This window comes from Thecamonas trahens (genome assembly GCF_000142905.1).
Source record: "Thecamonas trahens ATCC 50062 unplaced genomic scaffold supercont1.64, whole genome shotgun sequence".
Classification (NCBI taxonomy): Eukaryota; order Apusomonadida; family Apusomonadidae; genus Thecamonas; species Thecamonas trahens.
Genome location: NW_013657616.1, coordinates 164,108 through 176,747, shown reverse-complemented (window position 1 = coordinate 176,747; position 12,640 = coordinate 164,108). Strand labels below are relative to the sequence as shown.

General features: G+C 62.6%; 4 protein-coding genes across 4 annotated transcripts; 1 reads left to right on the top strand and 3 right to left on the bottom strand.

The window, feature by feature from the left end:
* Positions 1-560: 560 nt before the first annotated feature.
* Positions 561-1,379, top strand: AMSG_10814 (uncharacterized protein; the record flags this gene model as incomplete). Its single annotated transcript, XM_013897792.1, has 2 exons — positions 561-573; positions 628-1,379. The coding sequence occupies 2 exons, from the start codon at positions 561-563 to the stop codon at positions 1,377-1,379; spliced, it is 765 nt and encodes a 254-aa protein (XP_013753246.1).
* A 13-nt stretch (positions 1,380-1,392) lies between these two features.
* Positions 1,393-3,567, bottom strand: AMSG_10813 (26-29kD-proteinase). Its single transcript, XM_013897791.1, has 2 exons — positions 3,455-3,567; positions 1,393-2,999 (listed from the first exon to the last, which is right to left on the bottom strand). The coding sequence occupies exons 1-2, from the start codon at positions 3,542-3,544 to the stop codon at positions 1,401-1,403; spliced, it is 1,689 nt and encodes a 562-aa protein (XP_013753245.1). The 5' UTR covers positions 3,545-3,567; the 3' UTR covers positions 1,393-1,400.
* Positions 3,568-3,653: 86 nt separating this feature from the next.
* On the bottom strand, positions 3,654-6,521 carry AMSG_12390 (uncharacterized protein). The gene is made up of 3 exons (XM_013897802.1): positions 6,422-6,521; positions 5,093-6,120; positions 3,654-4,725 (listed from the first exon to the last, which is right to left on the bottom strand). Exons 1-3 carry the CDS (start codon positions 6,507-6,509, stop codon positions 3,679-3,681), a joined length of 2,163 nt encoding a protein of 720 aa, XP_013753256.1. The 5' UTR covers positions 6,510-6,521; the 3' UTR covers positions 3,654-3,678.
* Positions 6,522-6,650: 129 nt separating this feature from the next.
* On the bottom strand, positions 6,651-12,458 carry AMSG_10810 (uncharacterized protein; the record flags this gene model as incomplete). The annotated part of the gene is made up of 2 exons (XM_013897790.1): positions 6,651-10,283; positions 10,433-12,458. 2 exons carry the CDS (start codon positions 12,456-12,458, stop codon positions 6,721-6,723), a joined length of 5,589 nt encoding a protein of 1,862 aa, XP_013753244.1. The 3' UTR covers positions 6,651-6,720.
* Between the last annotated feature and the right edge of the window lie 182 nt (positions 12,459-12,640).

Here is a 12,640-nt window from a genome sequence, read left to right as displayed (position 1 = left end):
CATCACCACCACCATCACCATCAATAACCATCACCATCACCATCACCATCACCATCACCATCACCATCACCATCACCATCACCATCAATAACCATCACCATCACCATCACCATCACCATCAATAACCATCACCATCACCATCACCATCACCATCAATAACCATCACCATCACCATCACCATCACCATCACCACCACCACCATCACCATCACCATCACCATCACCATCACCATCACCATCACCATCACCACCACCACCATCACCATCACCATCACCATCACCATCGATAACCATCACCATCACCATCACCATCAATAACCATCACCATCACCATCACCATCACCATCACCATCACCATCACCATCAATAACCATCACCATCACCATCACCATCACCATCACCATCACCATCACCATCACCCTTCAATAACCAGTCATGAACACACCGCAAACCACGCCAACGGACTCGGGCCACACTCAACTCACCCGCTCTCCTCGCACTCTCTTCTCCCAACCTCAACTCTCACCTCGGTCGAGAGCTCACACTCTCAGCTATCTAACCATGCCAAGAATGTGTGCGTTGTCACAGTCTCCGGAACACACTGTTGCAATACGCACTCCGCCCGAAGCCACTGCCGCCTCGCCCTCGGCCGTCGCGGAACTGCTATTTTCGGCTCGGGCAGCCGTCTGCGGCGATGACCCGTGCTCGCTGCTGGCCGACGATGTAGCTGGTGACTTTGATGTCACCTGCAACTCGCTCTGCGCAACGCGAAAGACCGTCGGCCGCCATCGCCTGCTCAAAGGCTCGGCCAGTGTAGCTGGCGGCGAGACGGGCGGAGCCGAAAGCTGTGCCGGCGCTGATGCGGGCTTGGCCGAGCGTGCTTTGGCGCCGATCGAGTACTTTGAGGCGCTCATCTTGACGCTGCCGCCGGACGGCGGCGTGTGCCTCGGCGTTGTCCCGCAGAGCGCGCCGTGGAAGACCTCGGTCGGCGCGCCCAACGCCGGCCTCGGCCTCCTCTCGACGGGACACCTGGTCGACAGCGGGGTGTTCACCCGACTGCCCGAGGCTGTCGACCTTCCGCTGACGGCAGGCGATGTCATCGGCGTCCGCCTCGCCCGCGGCGTCGACGACGGCGACGGCGACACGGTTGTCACCTTTAGCATCAACGGCGCCGAGGTGGCGTCTTTGGCGGCGATGCTGCATGCGCAGCCGCATGTGCCGGGCCTCTCGCTCCGCGGCGTCGGCACCCGCGTCCAGATGGCTTTCCGCAGCCTCGACTGGCGCTTCCCACCCGACGACCTCGTCGTGCCGTCCGAGCCGTCGTCGCCACTCGCGGCCTCGCCCCTCGCGGCCGCACCGCTGCGGCCGTCGGCACAGTGACAACACAAAAGATGCGGTCATTTACAGCTTAGTTGACAAACGGCAGGACGGCCGAGGTGGTGACGCCGCAGTGCGAGTCGTGGGTGATGTACATGTAGCCACCGCCGTCGGCGTTGCGGGCGTTGGCGGTGTAGGTGCCCATTCGCGGGACCACGAGTTGCGGACGATGAAGACCGGGTTGAGCGGGTCGTCCTGGATCTCGTAGCCGACGAGCATGATCTCGTGATCGAGCGAGACCGGGTTGCAGCCCTTGACCGAGACGACGCCCGAGTGGTACCAGGTCCACACGGCCGGGGTGGTGTCGACGGCAATGGCGAGGCCGCCGTGGTTGGCGACGGCGTCGAGGGTGGCGTGGAGGTCAAACGGCGTGATGTCCTCGTGGTGCGACATGGTGAGGTTCCACGGGCCCTTGTTGTGGCAGATGCCGTCGTTCATGAGGTACGGGTAGTCGTCCTCGGTCGGCAGGCCGCCGGCGGCCTCGACGTACTTGTACGCACCCTTGGCAGTTCCGCCGTTCACGCCCTGGTTGCCGTACGCCCACGAGCAGTCGATGAGAGCCTGCTCCGAGAACTGCACAAACTTGCCGTCCTGCAGGCCGTGCTTGAGGAAGAACGCCGTGGCGAGGGCCTCGGCCGAGCCGAACGACCAGCAAGTGCCCACAAGGCCCTGCTCCTTGAGCGGGCCAACCGCGCCCTTGGTCCGCCAGTCGACGGCCTTGGGCAGCTCGGCGATGGACTTGGTCTTGGGCTTGTACACAATGGCGTCGGCGTCGAGCGTGCCGCGCTTGGTCGCCGGCATGCGGAGCGCCTTGAGCTCGTCGGCGTGGTAGTCGCCAAAGTTGCCGAGCCCGAACCGCGCCGTGTTGTGCTCGTTGTTGAGGAGGTGGATCTGCGCGAGGTTGCGCGCAAACGAGGCCTTGCGCGCCACATGCTCCTCAGAGTCGTGCGCGTACGACCGCCCGGCCGCGGCCTTGTACTCGACAAGCATGTCGTGCGAGTCGACGGCAGCGAGGTGGAAGCGCGAGGCGACCATGCGCGGCGAGGCGACTGACGGCGAGACGACGACCGAGTCGGCGGCGCAGATCTTGGGGAGGGCAAACTTGGACGCGTTGACGTAGTTGGGCTTGTAGTTGGAGAACGTCGTCACAAAGTAGTCGTAGTTGGGCCCGTTGAGGTAGTTCTCGGCCTGGCCGTAGTAGCCCATGACCTCGTACTTGAGCGGCGCGCCAGTTGACGCGTCGGCCCAGTACGTCATGTTGTTGATGGCGTCGGGGAAGCCGGCCGGCGGGTCGTTAAAGACAAAGACGTCAGCCGACACACCTCCCAGCGACTCGGTCCGCTTGTACGCAAACTTCTCCAGCTGGTACGGGAAGGCCGAGAACATGAACGGCGAGAGGTTGATGCCCGACGTGATGCACGTGTACTTGACGTCGTCGGCAGAAGTGCCCTGCGGCGAGATCTGGTACGCACGCTGGTGGCCGTCCTGGGTGATGAACACGTTGGCGTCGAGGTCGTCGTCGTACGACACGTACTCGTTGCCGCTCTTGCCGTCATACCAGATCTCGATCTTCTCCTTGGCGATCGGGAACGTCGGCATCGTCACCTCGAGCTCAACGTAGTACTGTTAGCCCGTCCCGCGTCGCCGTCCCGCAAACATCGTTCACATAATCGTCCCCCCCCCCCGCCGCCGCCATCGATTAATCATCGTTCACATAATCGTCCCCCCCCCCCGCCGCCATCGATTAATCATCGTTCACAATTTCGTTCCGCATCATCAATAAGTCATCGTCAACATCATTGCCACCAATTAATCATCATTCAAATAATCGTTCCCCACGAACAATCCCCCTAGCCCCCCCCAACCTCTACCGCTACACACCCCCACCAAGAGCCACCAAGACCATGCCACCACCACCCTACACCACCACCACCACCACCAAGAGTCGCATATGCGGAAGACAGCAATTTGTTTGCATGCTCCCAAAGTGCCCAACCAACCACCACCACCACCACCACCACCACCACCACCACCACCACCACCACCACCACCACCAATACCGCTGACATCAAACGTACCTGCTCGGGCGGAGCCATGGGCGTCTTGTGCACAGCTGTGGCACTGGCAATGGCGCAAAGCGCAACCATAACAACAAGCACAACCTGCATTGCTGATGGTTGGTAAAGTCACGTGAGTGTATGTGCGACACGTTCGCCAAAACCACAGTCACCCCCGATCTCCCGCCTCCCCCATCACCATCGTCATCACACCCGATCCTACCAAACTGGTCCGCTTTTACCCATCAGGTGGCCGTCAACGGCGTGGCGTCGGAGAGCTGCGCGTAGGCGGCCCGACGGGCGGAGATGGTGACAAAGCCGAGGATGCCGCCGACAACGCCAAAGATAAGCGCAGCGATGACGCCGACAGAGAACAAGGCGACCGAGACAGTGGAGGCCTTGGGGGGCGGTGGGACCGGCGCGATGGGCGACGGCGGTGGCGGTGGAAGCGCCGGCGACGGCGGCGGCGGCGACGGTGGCGGCGGTGGCGGCGGCAGGCTGTGCATGGCCATCTTCTGGTCGAGGATCCGCGCAAGCCGCATCCCGCCTAGCACAATGTTGCGGTGCAAAAAGTCGACCGCGTTCTTGGCCGCCGCTTCCGGGTACTCGTCACCGGGCACAATCGACCCGTTGAGGTACGCGTACTTGACGGCGTTGTCGTGGCAGACAGGCGCCCAGACGGCAGGATCGAGCTCGTCGAGCTCGTTGATGGTCAGCGTCGGCTGCCAGGTCTCGATGAGCTCCTGCGCCTTGCCCTCGAGCGTCTTGAGGTCAGCCTCTGAGAGCGGAAGCGAGTACGACGTGTCGTACGAGTAAAAGACCGAGTCAAAGAGCGAGTGCAGATTGGTCGTCTTGCCATCGTACTGCACCGAGAACGAGTTGCCGCCACGATCGCCATCGGGGAAAGTAGCCGAGAAGAGCGAGCAGCAGTGACAAGGCTGATGCAAATCACCGACGATATGAGTAAGGACTCTCATAGCAAAGGCAAGCGTCCAACGATCTGCTGATGCCTTGCTCAGAGTAGCAAGAGCATCCGCCAGAGCCGTCACCGCATTCGGCACCGGTGTCGCCGGCACCGGTTCAAACGAGCTCGGATTGTACGGCAACGTGATGTAGTGCCATTCATGAAAGGCCTTGCTTGAGCCCTTGATTTCATCCATCCAAACAGATGATGCCACAAACGATGGTGTCTTGTCAAACAATGCCGATGCTCCTCCCACCACTCCCTGTGCCTTGCTCAGCGTATCTCCCGTCATGCTCAACTCGGCCACCGTCGCCACCAGCATGTGTCCCTCTCCCCAAAACCCGTCCACGGGGAGGCATACGCACACAAGCCAGACAACCACCATACACACACAAGCAAACATGCCCATACCCATACTCACTCGGCTCGCCGACAAGTCTGTCTTCCCGCGTCCGCCTTGCCCCTGCTGCCCCCCCCCCCTCTCCCCTCCCCCCCTCCTCCCACGATCGGCCACCTCCTCCCTCCCCCCCCCCCGTGACCTGCAACGACATGTGTAGATGGGGGGTGGTCCCCCATCACAGCTACAAATTTTATCCCCTGCACCCCAACACCCCCCACACACAGCCACAGCCACAGCCACAGCCACGTCAAAGTCAAGTTTACCCACGCGCACGGATGGCAGCCTGCTCCCGCACCCACTCGCTCCCGGCTGCGGCGACATACTCGTCCAGCTCAGGCATCTTCAGCCCCTTGGCCCCGATGACAACAGGCATGGCCAGTCGCTTGCCCTTGGTCACCACGTGCGTCCGCCCTGCCTCGGACTTGCGGAGAATGCGGAACTTGGTCACGGCGCCGGGGAAGACAAACCGGAACGAAGCCGAGAGCGCCTTCATCGACTTCACCGCCTTGCCGCCCACTCCCTCGATGATGTCGCCCACCACAATCCCGGCCGCCTCGGCTGGCGACCCCGCCTTGACGTCCGTCACCAGCACCTGCTTGGTCTTGTCGTTGGCCACAAGCCCGAGCATCGGCTTGGCGCTGCTGAGGAAGGCCCGCGCCTCACTCGCGCTCAGCCCGTTCGCCTCGCTCGCCTCGCCGGCCTCGGCGTTGGGCTCCGCGTTCTCGCCGCCTGCTGCGCCTGCATCTGCTCCCACCGCCGCGGCCTCACCCTCAGCCTCGTCCTCGCCACCCGCGTCCGCGCTATCAGTGCCCGGCACGACCGCTGCTCCTGCCGCCGATCCCACCAACGCGTCGCCGTCCAGCGGCTCCGCCCCAGTCCGGACCTTGTGCCCGCGGAAGACGGCCTGGATCTTGGTCGCTGCTGCATGTGCCTTGGCTTCCTCCTCGTCTTCGTCCGCCACCACCACCACCGGTGCGTTCTTGGCAGCCTCAGCAAGCTGCTTGGCCTCGGCCTGCTGCCGCAGCGAGAGGTGCGGCGCACCGTACTCGGGCTCCACATCGGCATCGCCTTCCTTGGGCTGGTACACCTCGACCGTCTCCTCCACCTCGGCCGCCCGTGCTCCACGGATCGTCGCAAACTGCCGCCCGCGCTTGAACATCAGCACCGTCGGCTGCGACTGCGACTCAAACTCGGCAAGCTCCTCAATGCCGCTCGCCATCGCCGTCACAAACCGCACACCCTCATTACCCAGATCCACAAACAGCTTGCGATACGTCCGCTCCAGCGCCCCGCACGGTCCAGCCCATCCAGCAACATCCACCACTTCCATCAAAACACACTCTTGCTCCATGAGTCTACCCTGTGTCCCAGTACCTCTTCTTTTTCTTTTCTGGTGCGCTCCGCCATTCGCCGAGCCACGCCGCCAGCCACTAAAATTACAAAAATTTCGTCGCGCCGCTCCACGAATCCACCGCTCGCTCACCCACCATTCCGCCCGCTCACTCGTCCGAGTCACCCACGCCCGCCCCCGCCCGCCCTGTCGACCAACCACGACCACGACCACGCGCGGCCAACCGGTTGCCTCTCCCAAGTGCACGCCTGCGGTCCTTCTCGAGTCACATACCAAGAAGACCATCAAAGGTCAAGGCCTCCTCCCACTCTGCCTGTGTCGTCACCATGCTCTGCACCTTCAGCTTTGACCGCCGCATCATTGTCGGTTGGCCGGTGAAGACGAGTATGGCTGACTGGCGTGGCGTGACCGTTGCCAGCCAACGAACGACGGCCGCCCGCTGCCCCCCCTCTCCCCCCTCCCGCGCCCTCCCCTCCGCCCCATCGCTACCCACCATAATTCATCGACTATCGATCTTTCGTTCACTTAACTCGAGCTCGTCGAGTGACTCGACGTAGCCGAGTCGGACCCATTCAGCATGCCCATGCTCTCACCGGCGATGGGCTCGAGCCCGATGCTGCCGCGTCGCCATCCAACACGACCGCTGGCTTGAATGCAGGCTCGATCCGCGATGCGGATGGGCTCCATCCGGCATGCTGCCGTTGCCGGAGCGCTGTGAGCGCCGCGTCGATCGCCACGCTCTCCTCGCCGGTGGCTTCGAGTGCCTCCCGCTTCAGCTGTGCTACCATCCGCTGCTGCCGCTCGCCAAACGCCGAGTACCGCGCCTTGCGCGCCTTGCGGATCTGCATCAGGTCTGTTGCCACTGCATGGACCGCCACCACCGCGAGTACCACGAGCGTCGCCACCAGCACGCCGAGAATGACCTGGTCTGACTGCGAGCTCCCCGTGTGCCGCTCCGCGTACGACGCTCCGCCGAGCACGAGGATCGCCACCAGAACGAGCGTCAGCCGCATGTCGAGCTTGTTGTACAGCGGAAAGTAGAACGGCGCCGCCGACGAGACCCAGAGCATCGAGGCCAAAAACACCGCCATGAGCACGCCGATGAGCACCAGCTGGTGCTCAGAGGCAAACGTAGCCACAGCCACCACGACAAGACGCTTGCCGAGATCAACCACCCCACCCCAATAGTGCGAGACACGGTAGAGCTTGTACAGCCCGCCGTACCGCGCAAACGTGCTCGGATTAAGCAAATCGTCCGCGTGCGACATCAGGCACACCAGAAAGTAGCCCGGTACGCCCATCACAAACAACCCGAGGCCCAAGAAGCCCACGGGCGCCACGCCCCACCACGTGCTGTCAAAGCACTCCACGCCTGGATCGACATCGAGCACAATCGTCCCATTCGGCAAGCGCGTGCAGTCAAAGAGCACAAACGTCGCCCGCGCAAGCGGAATGTACAGCAGAGGTGCAACCGCAAACACCGCCGCGTCAAGCACCGTCTTGATGCTTGCCTCGCCCAGCGCTGCAAACCCGCCAGGCATCCACCCGCCCTTCACCAGCCCACGCAGCAGGATCACGCCGCCGCACGCCACACACATCAGCCCGAGCGGCAACAGTACACTCACCACGTACTTGGTCTGGAAGTTCTCCAGCGCACACTCGGACGCAAACAAGTTGACGTCGATGTTGGCCACGTTGAACGTCCCCATCGTTGACTCGGCAGACGACGACCACGCAAACGGCACGTCCGCAAGCAGCCCGATGACCTGGAACACAACCAGGACCATCGAGATCGACGGCGGCACGCTCCGCATACGCAGTCGCTCCGTCCGCGGAAGCGCAGCCTTGGCCTTCTCTGTCTCGGACGCCTCTTTGGCTTCGACCTCGCCTCCTCCGCCCTCGATGTCGCCGCCCGCCCCGCCCATCGCCGCCCCGCCTCCAACCATCTCCCGCGACTTGGCCACAGAGAGTCCAACACCGACCGCCACTGCCGCAACCGCCGCAAGCAGGACCACCAGCCCGCCCGAGAGAATGCCCGACGCGCCCGACGGACACGCCACACACTCGCGCGCAGAGTTCGAGTAGTACCCCTTCTTGCACACGTTGCACATGTACCCGTCATGTCCGACCGCACACGCCCGCGCAACCCCGCCGGGACACGCGGACGGCCGCTTGCATCGCACAAACGACGCGTTGCCCGTAGCGAAAAACTCGGGCAGCGGTTCGGGTCGCCCGTTGCCGCCCAAGCACTTACCGCCCGCAGGACACGGCACACACACAATGTCGTCCACAAGCGGATCCACAACCGACCGCCCGGCGTACATGAACCCGGCCCGGCACACGCACTCCACCGCAGTCGTCCCGCTCGGTGCCACATCCACTGCTGTGTCGGGACACGGCTTCACAGGCTTGCACGCCGCAAACGACAACTCCGTCGAAAACGTGCCATCCGCGCACCGAATGCAAACCTTGCTCGCCTCGCCGCCCACAACTGCGTCCACTGCACCAAACTCGGCAGGACAGGCCGTCACTACAGACGTCGCTCTCAGCTGCGCAACGTTGGCCGATGACGCCACGCCCACAGAGAGCCCAACAGGAAGCGGCACCGAATCCAGCGCAGGCGTCACCACAGCCACAACCGTCTGCGGCAAGTCCACATCTGCAGCAGCCAACGTCGTCTGCACCACAGCGTTTGTCCGAATCGCATCCGTCGCCGCCGTGTAGCTCACCTCAATTCGCACCAATCCGTCCGCATGGACATGATTGAGCGTGCCCAGCCCACGGATCTTTGCGCTTGGCCGGAGACCCGACGCAAACTCCGTCGATGCTCTCTCCACCCACTCCAGCCGCTGCAGCGGCCCGTGCCACGAGATCCCAGCTCCCAACCCGCTCGGCAGCATCTCCACCACAGACTTGTTGCACACAAACAGATCCTGCGCAGGCGCCGCCCGCGAGCTCGACGCCAGGTTGCCGCTCCAGCTCCCGCTCTTCACAACTTGCACCGCTGAACTGTGGTGGCAGCTCGCCATGCCTCCGCCATAATGCCGCGCAGAGTTGCCCACAAACGCCACGCTCTCCAGCGTCACGTTGCCCACCACTCCGGCGCCCGGCACAGGGTACGCCCAAGACGCCGGCGCGAGCGCTGCCGCCTCTGCGCCGCTGCGCGAGAACAGAGCCATTCCGCCGCCAAAACGCGCCGTGTTGCTGCCAACCACACTCGATGCCACTCTCGAGACGCCAGCACTATCTTCGTCGCTGCTCGGCAGCTCAATGAAAATCCCACCGCCGCCGGCCGAAGCCTCGTTGCCCTCGACCCATGAGTCTGTCGTCTGCAGAGACGATGCCGCGTCGACATACATCCCGCCGCCAGAGCCCGCCATGGCATGGTTGTTCGTCACGTTGGTCGAGATGAGAGTTACCGCAGCTCCGGCGCTCGCGTACACTCCGCCACCACTTCGCCCGGCGCTAGAGCCCACCAGCTGGCAGCCATCAAGCACCACCGAGCTCGTCGGATCGCGGACAAAGACCCCGCCACCGTAGTCAATTGCCGTGCACGGTCCAATTGTCGAACCGCTGGCCTCGAGCCGCCCGCCGCTGGAAATGGCCACGCAGCCACCGCGCCCCTCATCAGCCGTCATCGTCGTCATCGCCGCCGCTTGTGAGCCTGAGATCGACGAGTCATGAAGCAGAATGCGAGTATTTGCCCCCGAGGCACGTAGCCCTTGGCCACCCACCAATGAATGCGTCGCACTCCTGGTCCGCCGCACGTCGACTCGCGCCAAGTCGAGCTGGCCTACGGCAAACGAGTCCGTCTCGAGCACTTCCATGCTGTACAGCACGCCCGAGTCCTCGCAGTCGAGAACCACTCGCGCAGGCGCACTTTCAGCAGGCTCGATCCGAATCGGCCGCGTGATCTTGAGCCCACGGTCGCGCCGGCACCCGGTGTAGCGCCCGGCTGGGAGGAGGAGCGTGTCTGTCGTGCACCGTGCCAAGCCCGCCAGTGACGCCTCCACGCAGGCCAGCGACGTGTTGCCCTGCACTTTGCACTCGCTCTTGCTCAGATCAAGGTTCCGCCGCTTAGGAACGCCAAGCGTGTACCCGTTGCGGCGCAGGTGAGTGGCGGTGCCAAACGTGCCTAGTTGACTCGCCACACTATACAGCACCACTGCGTCCATGTCGAGGTCGCCGTCAAAGTCGCCAACCGCAACACGAAAGCGCCCGCAGGCGCCGGAGATGGGCCGGAGTTGATGTTGGTTATCGAAATGCTGCCGCCGAGGCTTGTACGCGCCCAATCGATGGCCGTCTCCGTCTCATCGATGATTGTGATCGCATCAAGGTCGCCGTCGCCGTCAAAATCAGCCACCGCCACCGAGCTCGAGTCGGTGCCGGTTGAAAGATTGGGTCCACCCCACGGCGCCGGTGACGGTGTCGCGCCGGGATTGGTAAACACACGCGCCCTATAGTTCCGCGCTGCCACAGCCAGGTCGCCGTATCCATCGCCGTCGAAATCGGCAATCACGAGCTGGTTGCCCAAGTACCCGACCGTCGAGAGGATCGCAACTGCACTGCCCGTAGAAAAGTACGGCGACGTCGCCACACCTGGGAGATACGTCAGGCCATTGACGTGCGAGAACGCAAGATCAACCCGCCCGTCACCGCTCATGTCGCCGAGGCCAAACATGCTCACCGACGACGCCGGTAGCGGCACTTCGGTCCGGGCCGTAAAGTACGGCGCCGCTGTCGTGCCCCAGTAGATATAGATTTTGTCAGAGGATCCGTCCAAGACCACAGCGTCGATCGCGCCATCGCCGTTCACATCTTCCATTTCCATGTGCACCCCCATTCCAACATCGTTGAACGCTGCTGACGGTGCCAAAAACATGCCGGCTCCGTTGCTGTTGATCGAGACATAGAGGCTGTCGAATGAGAGCAGGACAAGGTCGCGGTCGCCGTCGTGGTCGATGTCGGTCGCTGCTATGGCCGCCGTCACCAATGATGATGTCACAACTTGCCTCGCATAAAACTGCCCGCTCATGTCGGTGTTTGGATACCACAGCACGAAACCGTCGGTGCATCCGAGCGCAATGTCGGCCGAAAGATCGCCATCAAAGTCGGCCACCACCACAGTCAAGCACGCCCGTGGCGTCGAGTCGCGCACTACGGGCACCGTGAACGACCCCGAGTCCTCGCGCAGGTACATCGCCAAGTTGTCGGTCGAGTTGGCCATCGTCGCTGCTACAAACGAAATCCCCGGCCCAGTCACAAAGTCAAACGCGTACGCTGCGAACACAATTGGGCCCCCACTCGAAGCCGGTCGGCCGATTTCTACAAACGTGCCATAAACACCTGGCGCAAGCGCAGGCACAAAGCCCACGCTCGTGGTCGTCGACACAATGATGTCAACCAGATCACCATCGCCCGAAACAGACCCAGTCTCCATCTGATACACATAGAAAACAGAGGCCAGTTGTGATGCCGACGCCGGCCCTCCGCTTGTCAGGCTCAGAATCGAGCCCGTGGTCGCATACAGAAGGTCATCACTCCCGTCAGCATTGATGTCCGCCACATGACTGACAGCGACTTGCTGGACAACAGTCAACAGGCTCGTCGAGGAACCGACGTACACGCCCGGGCTGGTGGCCCGGAACCAGCGGATGCCATGGCCATCCGCAGCGTACAACACGTCAAGTACGCCATCCTTGTCCCAATCGACGAGCGCTGCAGTCCGCGCGCTCGCCACAGGTGTCAGCACAGTCTCCGGCCAGAGTATCCCAAGCTCGTTGACGAGCTCGGCACCCGGATGAGTGAGAACCTTGATTATCGAGCCGTAAGAGAGGAGCATATCGGGCCGGCCGTCGTTGTTGGCATCGGCCATCTGCGCCACAGGACTATCCTCCGAGAACAACGAATGGATGGTGCCCGCCGGTGAGAAGACACCGCTGGTGTCTATGACTGTGTTGTTTGCCCACCGTACGCCAATCGCCTCATGCACAACCACTATGTCGAGGTCCCCGTCAAGATCCACATCGACCGCAAACATGAGCTTCACCCGGTTCTCAAAGTTGGTCTCCACTGGAAGCGTCATGACGGGAAACGACGAGCCAAAGTCGTCTGGCCCACTCCCGGTGTTCGGCACCCAACGGATCTCACCGTTGGCGGCATAGACCATCGACTTGTAGCCCGATCCGAAAAAGTCGGCCGCCAGCAGGGCCGAGTAACCATCGTCATCTCGAGCCACAGATGTAAACGGGGTTGCTGTCACCGTTGTCTCCGACAAGCAAAACAAGCCACTTGCCGACACTCCAACCATGCACCAGCCAAGTGTCAAGACAACGACAGCCAACGCTACAACGCTCTGCAAAGCTGTATCCGAGGCGGAGCGAGATCCCAACACACAAAATGGTCGCAAAACGCATTTTGCGTGCAGCCGAACACCCGCAAAATCCGAGGCGACGTTAGTTGCACACTTCTCGTCCGCCTGCCCGCCACCCC